We start from the raw sequence: 14,695 nt of genomic DNA, 5'->3' as shown, positions 1-14,695 counted from the left end.
TAAATTTGTTGTTAAAACATATTTTTTTATCAATATGTTTATATCATGCAGTGGTCTTGTTAGCCCAATTTAGTAGGGTGTCACACCTTTCTTGCCCTTGGTTGCCCCCTTCTGCCCTTTTAACATGACCCAAAACGCCATTGTGCCTTTTCATATTGCAATATCATTTTGTTAATTATAAGTGCCATAAATCTGACAAGAAGTGTTAATCTCTCTCGAAATGGGTGTGGGAAAGTTTTCATCAATGCATTGCTTTTGCGCCAATAAGTATTTCATTTTCGCAAAAAAAATCTTCCATTTGCACCATAAATAAATTATTTAATTTGCACCAATTACAAGGGAATTTAATATAATAAAGTCATACCTTCTGTACCCCTGCTCACACCAGAGAAGTGGATGTTGGATTTTGAGCAGGATAATTCATTTAATTTTAAAGGTTAGTACACTGATATTGCATTTACAGCATAATGCAGAGTATTCCATTCTGTTACCGTGGATGTTATTACTTCGAGGTGTGTTAACATTTGTTGATGCCCTTTTCGTGATCTCTATTAGTATTTACTATTTTTATAAAAGCTATACTATTGTGCATTTGTTGTATTTCTTATATCTGTTCCTTTTTCTAGTCATCTTAAAATTATCCTAAAGGCACTATTATATATGTTTGCTTACTGTATAACAGCAATTACTTTACTGGTGTGTACTTTATATTACTGGTATTATATAGTCCCTGGTTCTACATCTAAGGCTTACAATTTCTGTAAGTACTAATGTAAATCTGTTCACTTGGAACTTAATTTATTTACCTTTACCTAATGGTTATATGGAAAATAGCGCAAATAGAATAGTGACTATTTCAAAAATTGGCGCAAAAGCATGACTGCCATTTTTATGACTGGTAAATAAACATCACAAAGCAATCAGCTAATCAGGATTATCAGATGATGATTGTACCCCAATTGTATCTATCACAATTTTATTGACTGCCAGTCATTTGTTTATTAGTGATTAATTTCTACTACACAATTGATTTAAAAAAAAAACATTTTCAATTTAACAAGTCTAAATTGAGTTGAGCAATTATGAAATTACATATTTATAAAATTGCAGTTACATGTACATGTACCCCTTATATATTATTTTCATTTTTTTTTTTTTTGTATTTTCAACAGAACAGTTTACATGTATTTGCCAACAGTTGTGTTTGCAATACTATTCTTTAAAATTAGTGATGATTTTGAAATTTAGTTGCAGCAATCTTGATCATTTATTACATGTCCTAAAACACTTCACCTCATGGTACGCAGTAGATGTAATGAAACACATGCCTGAGTCCAAATAAGTAGATGGAATCATCACTAAATGTCTGACTTCTTGCAAAAGGTTTTGATGTTCATTCTTCAAGCAATGATTAACATATTGAATACAAAATGAGTAAAAGGAAATATGGAAAAGCCCTCAAATACATAATGTGGAAACAAAGGCAAACTATAGGATAAACTGCATTGAAAAAAGTGCCTGTCTCAAACTTGAAAAAGTGCCCTGCCCATTTCAATTTCTAGCTGGAGCACTGTCATGCATTGCACATAACTCTTTTCACTATTTTGCAATATTATGATTAAATTTTTCTTTGTATTTTTCCTGGTTATATTTTGCATGTTCATGTATTTATGAACTTGAGTTACAATCAGTGAATGTACATGTATGTGTAGAAGTACATGTAGTGTCTTATTGTGGCCAGTATAAATTTTGGTATCTACATGTCTGAAATACAATAAATTGTACATGTACATGTAGCTTTTGGTAACACAAAATATTATGGCTTGATGAGTTTGATAAGCTTTTATAATTTGATACAATAATGTTGACTTTTTGGCGCTTTTTGGGATACTAGACAATTTTAATCATGAACATACAATGTACATGTACAGTACTGTGTGTATTACATGCATTACAAAATTTGAGGTCATGTAATTGTATTAACTGTAAAATTTCACAATGTTGTACATATAGTTAATATTGTCAGAGGAAGTACACGTACATGTAGTTAATGCAGTGACTTTTCCGTGGAGTCAGTCAAAAGTGGTTACTGTACGTAACCAATATACCGTGTAGTAAAACTGAAACAATACAGGGATTTTAGCTTGGTAACCCACAACTTAATTTTTGTTAGCTAATATGTAACGTTTTTTACAATCACTGTAGCAAATTTAGTAGCCCACACTAAATTTTAGGGACCATATGTGAATAGGCACATGCTAACTTCAAACCCTGCAATATTTTGTAATGAATTATTGCTGTAATATGAAATATTGCTGTCAGAGTTATCCATCTTTGGTTACAATGTATTTTAGAGCTCTGCCAATATTTAATAATATATTTTTTTTTACTTTTAATTGATTTGAGTATACAATACATTTTGTATGTACATGCAAGCAGTGTACTACAAATGTGGAAATAATGAAAATCTTGCAGTTGTCCAAGTTTGTACAATGTACAGTAGCTATAGACATATGTGCAGTACTGAATTAATGTTTTTTTTTGTTTTTTTTTTTATTTTCAACTTTTATTTTGAATTTGAGGCTATACATTTGTAATCTCTTGTACACATATATGTTCTCTTAAAGTCTTGTAATTCTATGAAAAGGTTGACTTTTAGACTTCTTTAAATTGCCCTTCTATAACTTGATTCAGGGGAGAAATGGCCTTTTTTAAGAGAGTTCTCATTTAATGTCCTTACCAACCTCTTTTAAAAAGTGATTTGGATATTGCTCATGTTTTCTCCAGTAAAAATTTTGTTTGCATATAAAGCTAAGAGTGCAGGAACAATTTTGAACAGTGTCCGAAAAAATATATAGATGCAAAATGTACCTAAAAATGTACATGCACATTGTATCTCCCATATTACTTACATGTATACATTGTACATGTACTTATTTGATAGAAATAAAATCTTGCAGAGTTATCTACTGCTAAAAAATAGATTTGTGTAGGGAACATCTGTATATGATTTAGTCATCAGCTTTACTACATTTGTACATGTATGAAACTTATTTTGATTATGAACAATATCATGCAACATCATTGATTATTGAATAGATGTTTAATAGTCCAACATATGTTACATACAGAACATTACGTGTCAATATTCTGTTTGATATTAAGAATATAAGCTTTATCAACCACTTATATTTTAGAGGATGAATGGCCCATCTGTTGCTCTTTTCATTAACTCATGATGAAATGACATGAACTTTTTGAAAATATTTTTCTGTGGAGCTAGCAGATAAAACTGTATTAACATGAAATTTCACTTGTCAAAACTCAATAATGCTATGAACATTTTGATAATTTTTGGCGAAATGATTGTGTTTCTGGGTGGAAGTCCATCTTTTTTTCAAGAACGGGGCTGTTGAACACAAAAAGGAGGGTATCAACTAGTATCATTACATCAGTAATATCAGTTCTCCCCATCATTTTTAAATGGCACAGTGCTTACTGGCATAGCACAGTTCTTTTGGCCTTCCTAAAAAATTATACCACAGTGCCCATAGTGCATATTTAATATAATTAATTACTGATAGCACAGTGCTAAGAAATCTAGTGCTGTGAAGTACAGTGTTATAATGGTCTGGGGAGGACACTGTACATTTATATCTCAAGCTCATACATGTACAGTGTACATACATTTGTACTGACACTTCTGTCATAGATATACATGTAGCTCTCAATTAATTGGAGATAGGAGATAAGAGATTTCAAAATAAAAATTTTTATACATCACTTTACAAAGTAGTGAGGTATTGTGTGCTACCTTCTGAAAAGTTGTGTGTCTGCCAGTCCATCTGTTCATATGCAACTGTCTCCAGTCAGATGATAACTTTAGAAAGTGTTGAAGGATTCAAACTTAGTATTGTTATTAAGCATCATAATAAACAGATAAAGTACTAATTTCAGCTTTTTCAATTTATTTACACAAAAGTAATACCTTTTTTAGCTCACCTGGCCATAACTTGGTGTCAATTGTTGTCATCCGTTGGATGTTAACAATTTTTTCACAACTCTTCTTCCCTGACACTACTTGACCAATTTAAACCAAACCTGATATAAATGTTTCTCGGGGTATCCTGCATAGAACTGTTGAGGGGATTTTTGATTAGTTGAAAAACATGGCAGCTGTTACTAAAAATAGAACATAAGGGTCAGACTGTAGTTTTTCGCATATATCTCCAAAGCTGATGGATTAAGCGAAATTCTGACAGGATAAAAGAGTTCAACATGATGAAATCTATCTGTGGAGAAATTGTAGTTTGAACCCGTTAAGCCATGTTGGAGTTATTGCCCTTTTTCGATGTTTTTGGCTATTTTTAATGTTATTTCTTTGCAAAATCTTCTCCTCTGACACTACTTGACCAATTGGAATCAAACTTGGTATGAATGTTCCTTGGGATATCCTGCATAGAACTTGAGTGGGGATTTTTGTTCTGTCAAAAAACATGGCTGCCATTACTAAAAATAGAACCTAGGGGTCAGACAGTAGTTTTTCGCTTATATCTTCCAAAATATTGGGTTTAGCTGAATTCTTTCAATTGCTGAAATTATCCTTATTAGGCCTACGAAAGTGTCAAGGGATCGAAGTCGTCAGACAAATTCTTGTAAGAATTATTGTCCTTGAATGATGAAAAATGATTTTTTTTCTCAGATTATAGCCAATATCTTTAAAACTACAATAGATAGAAAGAAACTTTCAATTGCTGAAATGATCCTTATGATAAGCTCTACCAATTTTTTATGTCAAAATTTTTGGACAACTCCTTGTTAAATTTATTGTCCTTGGAAGACAAAATTTAAATTGGTGAGTGATTCAGGCTCCTGGGAGCCTCTTGTTAGTTTTTTTTTTATCCCCAACAATTTTTTGCAATATGATGGGGTATCATTCATTGTCCCATTAGATGCCTTATTGTTATTGCTTATATTTCTTTGGAATAGAAGAATGTCTCAATTTTACCTTCTTTTCCCATTTTATGAACTTTAAGTGAAATGTATTTTTTCATTGAGCAAGGGATACATATATAAAGGTGTATGTGCTATTAAAAGCAGAATAAGACACCTATAGAAAATATGCATTATACACTGTAGAGACACACAATTTTTTTTTTTTTAATTTCTCTTATTTAAAAAACACCTTACACACATGTAGAGTATATAATTGATCTGTATTTTTCTATTACCATTTAAAAATCTGATTTCAAATATAAATGTACATGTAAATAAAAGCCTTGTTTAAATTTAAATTTCAATCATAAGATCCATTAGTTTGTCATATTGCTATTATTTTAAGAATCAATTTTTCAGTTTTAATGAATACAAATTGGAAATTAAGAATTTGATTCGGTTCCTCTATGAGGACTGAAACTTCAATTCATGATAATGAATCACGGAAAATGGAAATTCCTTTCCTGTTCTAATTCAGATAAAGAGGATTGATTATGATCTTGGCTCGTTAAAACATTGATCAGTATTTGAATGGCAGATCTTTTCTTTCAACAAATTATTAAGGGGAATATAACTTGTGTACACAATGGTTGATGTCTTTGAAGTATTACCAAAAGCCTTTAGATTGAATTTTCCAGTATTGCTATGTAAATGGTCTGGGTTATTTTAATCCGGTTCTATAAGAGGATTCTATTTTGTGTATAGAAGCTTCCCTGAATGAATGGAATTTTTCTCTCACGTGAACGACAAACATATGAATAAAAAATGACGAACGACTTTTAAGTGACGTAACATACAATATGATACTTACAATCTTACCTGTATTGAATACCTCACTCGATATCCCAATTTATGATACATATTTTATGTTGGGGGTTTGAATTGACATTTGTCAGGATAAATATTGCATGGAAAAGGTGGTTATAAACTGGTAGCTGATAGTGACCATATTAGAACAAACATTGGGAAATACCATAAAGAATACAAATTGACACACTATGATATTTTCTTGCCATGTATAAGTGGAAGTATAAAAGAATGGATACATGATAGCAGGATGTAATATGCTGACATTTGGAGATTAGGGAAATTGAATGATGATCTTACATTTGTTAAAACTTGATATTTGGTGTAATTTGGTAATAGGTTGATGTGGAAAATCTATCAACATGAACTGTAGACTAAAATTGAAAGTGAATCATTGTAAGAGTTATAGCATCAATATTGCTTGATTGGTTTATGAAAGGTTTTAACCTGGAAGTGTTTACTGTGTAATTAGGATATCATATGGTCAGTGTATATACAGGAAGTAGAGAATTTACATTACAGAATATCTGTCTGTTTTTACTCTGGCAGGGGAGATCAAGGTGGTTCTTATCACTACATCAGTGAGTCCTGACAAATTTACCTGCATAGTACCTGTGATAAGGGCTCTGTTCTTGCCTATTGTCAAATAAGAAGAAATTTTATTAATTTAACTGTATTGGATACTTCAGATATACTCTAGTACCTCTGCTAAGCCTCATTGAGAATTTTGGACAGGAGGAATTTTATGATTTTGTTATAAGATTGCATACATTGTCTGTGTTATGTGAAAGTTCAAGAAGAATTTTTCTTGTATTAATATAGCAGCATCAGTGTCTGGATACCTTTGGCATATCAGAAAATAATCCACCTTCAAGATGTACTGTTAATATAATTCATAGGTTGAAATATTGTTACTAAATTGAAAGTATGTCTTCAGAGGTGGAATTTTGCTTGAGGATATCAGTATGAAATAAAATTTGCTCAGAAGGAAAGATCGCTGTGATATGATTTTTAATGGATACAAGTAAAATAAGTTAACAGGTGGAATTCAGCATAAACTTCAAACCATCATAGAGATCTCATGATCAGAAAGTGGCGATTTGTTTATTTGATTATAAATTTGTGGGAATTGGAAACCTGACAAATGACTGGCAACTTTGATGGCTTTTGTTTCAAGAGCCTAATATATGATTTAGTTAAGGGAGATAAGTGATGAAGTTTTAGACAAACAAATGTCACATAATGTTCTAAACTGACTTGGATTTATATTAGAGGGTTATTGGTATCCTCTCTATTTAAAACCTGTATTAACATTTACTAGGAGATTTAAGAGAGGTGGTGCAAGACTTTTTAATGTAATTAACTCTAGTTTAAAATGGTAATATATATGTAGGCCTGTGCAGAAAATAATTGAAATTTCCGTCACATTGTATTAGTTGTCTATCAACAAGTCTAGTCAAGGAATGATGTTGGTTACAGGAGGAGGCATTATACAATTTAAAATGATCTTTTGTAAGAATTATTGAACAAAAACGAAGCAAATGGTGCTGATCTAATGGCTATTGATTAAAAGCTGTGTAATTTTCTATGAATGCCAGTGAAAAGGGAAACAATGATTTCCTGCTAGGTAATGCTGGTCTTAAGACCTGAATTGAATGCTTGCATGGCAAGAAAAAATGCCAGAACAATTCCTTCATAATCAGTTCAGTATGGATTAAAGATACTCATTATTCATCAGTGACAAATGTGAAATCAATTTCATAGTTGGAGATGCTTAAAGAATTTTTTTGGCCTATTTTAGAGTTTTCCTCATCCATAGTCATATTTGTTTTTGATGGATGTTTTGAAGTGATATTTCAAGTGGATGGAACAACTTAAAATTAAAAATCATAAACATTGACTAAGAATTGTTTGTGTGGTCAATTAAATCATTATATTGTTATTAGCTTATTGAATTTTACATAAAATATGGGTTTTTCTGTATTATCCAGTTAATTGTTGACCAAACAATGTGAAGTATGCTTATTTCTGATAAAATCAAAGATTACTGTGTACGAGGAATTGTTTGAAGCTGGTTAAAATTATACAAGGTGACAGAAATTTATGAATGGGAACATTCCCCAAGCAGCTGAATTGTATGTTATTGTTTAGTCATGTTACAATGGAGAGAAATTGGATAACAATATGTCAACACAAATTGACTGGTGAAAGTGAACTTTTGAAATTGTTTGTATAGGCGTGACAACATGAAAATATTTATCATGCAATATAACTACAAGAAGCCAAATAAATAAGTGGATATCAAGTGGTAAAATGAGTGCATGATGTACATGTATGTTTATTTGCTAATACTCTTGTGAACTATTGAAAAGAATATCAAATTGGGAGTTCTCAGAATTTTTCATTGAAATTTTGGATGTATAGAGGATGTGCAACAAAATCATTTAGCTATTGATAAAACATATAAATATTTCCTTAAAAGTATATTAGGAAGTACATTATTTGTGTTGTATGATACAAGTGATATACAAAAAAAAATTTTCATGTTTTAAACATTAAACATGTCAACCAAATCGAAGTCTGGCAAAAAAGTTGGATTTGCTGATGATGATGGGCAGCCTGTCAAATCCAGGGAATCTCGTAGCAGGTTTCGTAATAGAAGTGGGCGAGAAAGGAGAGCTAAATCAGAAGTTGCTCTATCAAATAAAGAAATAATTCCAAGGAAACGTGAGCATAGTTTGGTTTCCATGGTTCGCAATGGTGGAAGAAATTCCGTTCGGAACCTTGTCAGGCTTTTTGAATCAAAAACAGTAAGTCCTTTTATCCTGTGTATTGACTGAATTCAGTGTTCCAAATATTACTTGTAGAGTCAGTATAACATCATTTTGATTTTAAAATCACAGTTTTTCCAGAATGTTTAATTACTGATATGATCATTTGCTTTATGGTTACTGTTGAAGTTTAAATGTGACCTGTATTTTGGTTTATAATTCAAGTTGATCTGGATATTGAAAAGTGTTCTCAAAATTTGGGTTTATTATCTTATTTAAGTCTATCTTTTTGTGAAATCTGTCAGATCTTAATGAAGCATTTGCATTATCTGTGTTGTTTCAGATTAATCCTTCCTGAAAGAAACTACTGTTTTGTGATCTTATGAATTATAGTCTTTTGAACTTGGGCAAGGTGTTTATTGAGAGTTTGCCAGTTCAGCAGAAGTAACTAAGGGTGCATTTATCTAATGTGTGGGATAACTGGTACATCACTTGTGTCTATTTTTTCCTGATCATCTTGCTATTTTTATGATGGTTCATTTTCTGATGAGAGAAGAAGAATCTCTTTGTAGGTTTAAATCAGTAAGATTTTCTATGGAGCATAGCATCATCATAAATAATTGACAGTAATAGAAGGGAGATGAGAATTATCATGAAATATACTGATACCGCAGTTTGATTAAGAACAGTTCGAGTAATGGGCAATATTGTTGAAATGTATGTTTAGTGTATGTTCTGGAGGAAAGTAAAAACCCATCCAAATTTACTTTCAAGAGAGAAAGGTCCTAGACATTTTAAAGTTTTCAAATTAATGGTCTACTTAAGGAAACTTAAAAAGTCCTCAAGAAAGTGTCAGTGAAAAAAGTTAATGGTCTCAGACCTTGAACCCACTGGACATTAATCTTTAATTGCATGTTTTTGATTTTTCTCAGCAATAATCAACACTTTCAATAACCATTTGATATATATATCAAAGCTTCATTTCTTGTCTGTATTATGGTGTTTAGATAAGGTACCAGTATCGTATTGCATGTCCCTGAGCTGGTGTACATAAAATTGGATAGTCATGAAAATCTAATACATGTATTTTTATGTAAAGGTTTTATCATTGTTTACATGGAGGGATAATGTAGGGACATTCAATAGGTTTAAGAAATGTGTGTATTTGGAAGGCACTGTGCTAAGAATCATGTTTCATCTGATTGAAAAGGGAAAGTTCAGTTTTAAAAATATTTAGCAAACACCATATTTAACAAACTATATATACTTTTACCTACATGAAAGTAATGGGAAAATATATAGTGTCAACCAAAGTATAGCACAATGTCATAAATGCATGTTTTACTTGAAGTTTGACCCTCAGTGTGCAACTTACATTTGTCATCAAACATGTACTTGTCTTGTGGAGGTAAAATAGATTTAAATTACATTTACATGTATGTAGTTTGCACTTCATATTCTGAGTAAATTTCCACTAGTTTTGATTATTAATTATTATAATCAATATTCAGATGTTTCATTTAATTGAAATATTACTGTATGTTGGTTAGGGTAATTAAACACTTTATGTTTACAGAATTGCAGCTTTGTTGTACATTGCCAATGAATATATGGCTTGTTAAATTAGCAGAATTAAGAAATATTTTTTTCCCAAGCTACAATTTTTTTTTACCACTTTTTAAATTAATGATTGGAATTAATAATGGTTATTTTATGATTCACATACATTTTTAGGTACAACTTTATTGGAGTAATTTCATAATTTTGTATTATTTTTAAAGTCGAGAGAACAGGTATGCATGTAATGTACTGTTATACATTTGTATATGTACATGTAGATCAATGTTCTTTGCCCCCCCCCAACAGTACCATACACAAATGTATCTGTGATAAAAATATTTGATACCAGTCAGGTATTCTGATATGTTAAATCTGTATTCATTACAATTCAGTTTTGTCCTGTGCTGTTGGATAATACACTTTTCACAGCACTGTGAAATCTTCAAATAAAATGTTAGTATGATTACTCTATGTAATTGTTATAAAAAGCCGTAAGAAAAGCACTATTCCAGTCAGCACACTGCTTTTCAAAATTTGATGGGTGAACACTGAAGTTATATTCTCCTGTTTCACAATCAATGATATCTCTAACTCAGCAAGGAGAACACTTGTTTTTTTTAATGAATAACTGGTAGGTTTTTGAAATTTGTGTGGGTACATGTACACATAGTTACTGTATAAACATATATGTATGAAAGGCTGCCTTGTCATATACCATATGTTAACTTGTTTTGTTAATAAATGAATGCTTTAAAACAGTTTTGAGCTAATTAGATTTAAACCCTACAAAATTATATTGTTTTGAGAATAAGACACTAGCAAATCAATTTTAAAACCAGACAAAATAGAATAACCATAAATCTGTTGTATAATACTAGTGCTGAGGTAACTGGTATTGAATGTAATTGCATTTTCTTCATAAGACAAGGGAACATTACATTACTGAGTTGATACAGGGGTGTTGCATTAATTGCTTTTTACTGATGGGTTCTCACATACAGGCTAAGGACATATCATTATGATTTTTGTAAATAGCTCTTCTTGTGTTGGCAACTCAATATTGAAAATTAGGCACGATTTGTACATGTACATGTAGGTATTGCTGTATTGCTTCTTTCTTTTTGAGTTGATATACCCTAGCATATCAAATTCATTTTATATGTTAAGAACCTGGCAGATATTCTTATATTTCTTAATTACAACATTTACTAAGACATCAGTTCATGGATTTCCATCTAGTTTTATATTAAATTTACATGCATAGGTAAATGTACCCAGTACCATAGAATGAACTTGTGTTAGTAGTAAAAAAAGTTCAAATTTTTAATCATTTTGTGGTCATTTGTTAATAATTTAATTTGATTGTTTATTTCTGATCTGGGCATGATTTTCTGTAAACTAACTTAATATTGTGACGTTATTAACATGGATCAGTCTGGAGTCCACAATTAAAATATGCCAAACTAATTGGGCTTTGATGAAGGAACAAATCTTAGTTTTGACAGGAATCGGTTAGAAATTAAATTATGAGGATTGTTTTTTTAAATAAAGTGAGCTTATGCCATCACTTGGCATCCGTTGTCATCATGGACAAATTTTAAAAAATCTTCTCCTCTGAAACTACTGGACTGACAGGTTTTAAACTTGGCATGATTGTTCCTTAGGGTGTCTGCACAAAACGACTGTTGGGATTTTTGATCCATGAAAAAACATGGCCACTGTTACTCAGATTGCAGTTTTTTTGCAAATAACTAAGAAATCGTTGCCTTCAGCAAATTTCTGGCAGGGTAGTATTGTTCAGCATCATGAAATGGACCTATGCCAAAATTTTCAAAACGATTGGTCAACTGATGTAGGAGTAAAAGCTCCTGAAACAATTTTTTTTGCATTTTTCGCATGTGCAACTTTGAAAATCTTCTTCTCAAAATCCATTGCACAGAATTCAATGAAAGTTGGCATTTATGTTCCTCAGGGTATCCCACACAAAATGACCGTTGGGATTGTTGATTCATGAAAAAACATGGCCGCCATTACTGAAAATAGAACATAAGGGTGTCAGATAACAGTTTTTTTGCAAATTACTCAAAAACCCTTGCCTTCAGCAAATTTCTGGCACGGTTAACATTGTTTAACATCATGAGACGGACCTGTGCCAAAATTTTCAAAACAATTGGTCAACTGATGTAGGAGTTACGCCCCCTGGAACAGTTTTTTTTGCATTTTTCGCATGTGCAACTTTGAAAATCTTCTTCTCAAAATCCATTGCACAGAATTCAATGAAAGTTGGCATATATGTTCCTCAGGGTATCCCACACAAAATGACCGTTGGGATTGTTTGATTCATGAAAAAACATGGCAGCCATTACTAAAAATAAAACATAGGAGTCAGATGGCAGTTTTTTTGCAAATAACTCAAAAACCGTTGCCTTTAGCAGATTTCTGGCAGAGTAAATTTGTTAAGCATCATGAGAAGGACCTATACTGAAATTTTCAAAACCATTCATTGACTAATGTAGGAGTTACGTCCCCTGAAATAGTTTTTTGTTGTTTTTTTTTTTTTTTCACATGTACAACTTTGAAAATCTTCTTCTCTAAAACCATTTAAGATCATTGAATGAAAATAAGCATAATAGTTCTTTAGTGTATTGTGCTCAAAATGATTGTTGTGATTTTTAATGATGAAGGAACGAATCTTAATTTTGACAGGAATCGGTTAGAAATTAAATTATGAGGATTGTTTTTTTTAAATAAAGTGAGCTTATGCCATCACTTGGCATCCGTTGTCATCATGGACAAATTTTAAAAAATCTTCTCCTCTGAAACTACTGGACTGACAGGTTTTAAACTTGGCATGATTGTTCCTTAGGGTGTCTGCACAAAACGACAGTTGGGATTTTTGATCCATGAAAAAACATGGCCACTGTTACTCAGATTGCAGTTTTTTTTGCAAATAACTAAAAAATCGTTGCCTTCAGCAAATTTCTGCAGGGTAGTATTGTTCAGCATCATGAAATGGACCTATGCCAAAATTTTCAAAACGATTGGTCAACTGATGTAGGAGTAAAAGCTCCTGAAACAATTTTTTTTGCATTTTTCGCATGTGCAACTTTGAAAATCTTCTTCTCAAAATCCATTGCACAGAATTCAATGAAAGTTGGCATATATGTTCCTCAGGGTATCCCACACAAAATGACCGTTGGGATTGTTTGATTCATGAAAAAACATGGCAGCCATTACTAAAAATAAAACATAGGAGTCAGATGGCAGTTTTTTTGCAAATAACTCAAAAACCGTTGCCTTTAGCAAATTTCTGGCAGAGTAAATTTGTTAAGCATCATGAGAAGGACCTATACTGAAATTTTCAAAACCATTCATTGACTAATGTAGGAGTTTCGACCCCTGAAATAGTTTTTTGTTGTTTTTTTTTTTTTTTTCACATGTACAACTTTGAAAATCTTCTTCTCTAAAACCATTTAAGGTCATTGAATGAAAATAAGCATAATAGTTCTTTAGTGTATTGTGCTCAAAATGACTGTTGTGATTTTTAATCCATGAATAGATATGGCTGCCTATATTAAAAATGGAACTTAAGAGTCATAAGACAGGTTTTTGAGAAAAATTCAAAAATTGTTGCCTTTAGCAAAATTCTAGTTCAGGTCATGAAAATGCTATGAATAATTTTTGTTGATTTTAACTTAGCCTGTCTCATTCCTCAAGTTTTTCAAATAAGCAAATGGTTAACTAGGTGAGCGATTCAGGCTCTCTTGAGTCTCTAGTTTACCATGTTATGTTCACATAATCAACTTTGGGAAAGTTTAGTCTTGTTCATGAACCATGAGGTTCATCAAGTAATCATGATTTGTGAAGTGTCAACTGCCTCAAAGTTGGTTATTTCCAATCACCTGGTCAAAAATTCAAAACAATCCCTAAATCATTTATCATCAACTAGAAGTTTCCACTGGCACAACTTTTTTTTTTTGAAGGATTGCCCAGTCTTATCCTTGCATGTTTGTTTGCTCCTAAATAATGAATTAAAACACCCCCTCCCCTTGTTTTTCAAAATAACTCATTTTTAGTCAGTTAACTAGCTTAATGATTTCATCCATTGCATATGAGTACGGTAAAACTTGTCTAAACCAGACCCCTTTTGGACTGTAGAATTTGGTTAAGTTTAGACTGGTATTTGGTTTACTCAGGTTCAAAATAAATTTAAACTGATATAAAGAGACTCCTAAATGTGTCTGGTTAAGACAGGTTTTCAGTTTATTCAGGGTCTGATGGCTTTCACTGTTCATGTACATGTATGTTTTATATCCCATCTACCTCTTACAAGGTAATCAATGCAACATTATGAGAAATATCTTGTGGCATTTAATTTCTGGAATGCTATTTAAGGTATTACATACTTGTAATACATGTTGCCACGTCCATGTTGCAATTTCGTCAAATTTTAGTCTGAACTTTAAGAACAATATACTTCTAGGTTTTCACAAGCTCTATACTTTGAAGGGCGTGCTCAGCAAATTTTATGTCAGAGGTCGACATATTCTAGACATATGTTT

At 31.7% G+C, this 14,695-nt stretch overlaps 1 protein-coding gene across 6 annotated transcripts in view; it reads left to right on the top strand.

The window, feature by feature from the left end:
- The window catches only part of LOC148627781 (uncharacterized), a 74,884-nt gene that overhangs the window by 2,034 nt on the left and 58,155 nt on the right, over positions 1-14,695 (top strand). For 2 of the 6 annotated variants that reach the window (XM_088578771.1, XM_088578760.1), the window contains exon 1: positions 5,844-8,612. The exons of 1 other annotated variant lie outside the window; for it this stretch is intronic. In XM_088578771.1, the coding sequence (XP_088434897.1) occupies positions 8,364-8,612 (249 nt within the window). In that variant the 5' untranslated portion in view covers positions 5,844-8,363. Of the gene's footprint in view, positions 1-5,843; positions 8,613-14,695 lie in introns of those variants that run through there. 3 more of the 6 variants (XM_088578788.1, XM_088578778.1, XM_088578797.1) reach the window with 2 other exon arrangements.

Source organism: Perna viridis, chromosome 1 (genome assembly GCF_037379345.1).
Source record: "Perna viridis isolate PV_CMFRI_1.1 ecotype Kerala chromosome 1, ASM3737934v1, whole genome shotgun sequence".
In the NCBI taxonomy this organism is placed as follows: domain Eukaryota; kingdom Metazoa; phylum Mollusca; class Bivalvia; order Mytilida; family Mytilidae; genus Perna; species Perna viridis.
This window is presented reverse-complemented; position numbering and strand designations above follow the sequence as displayed.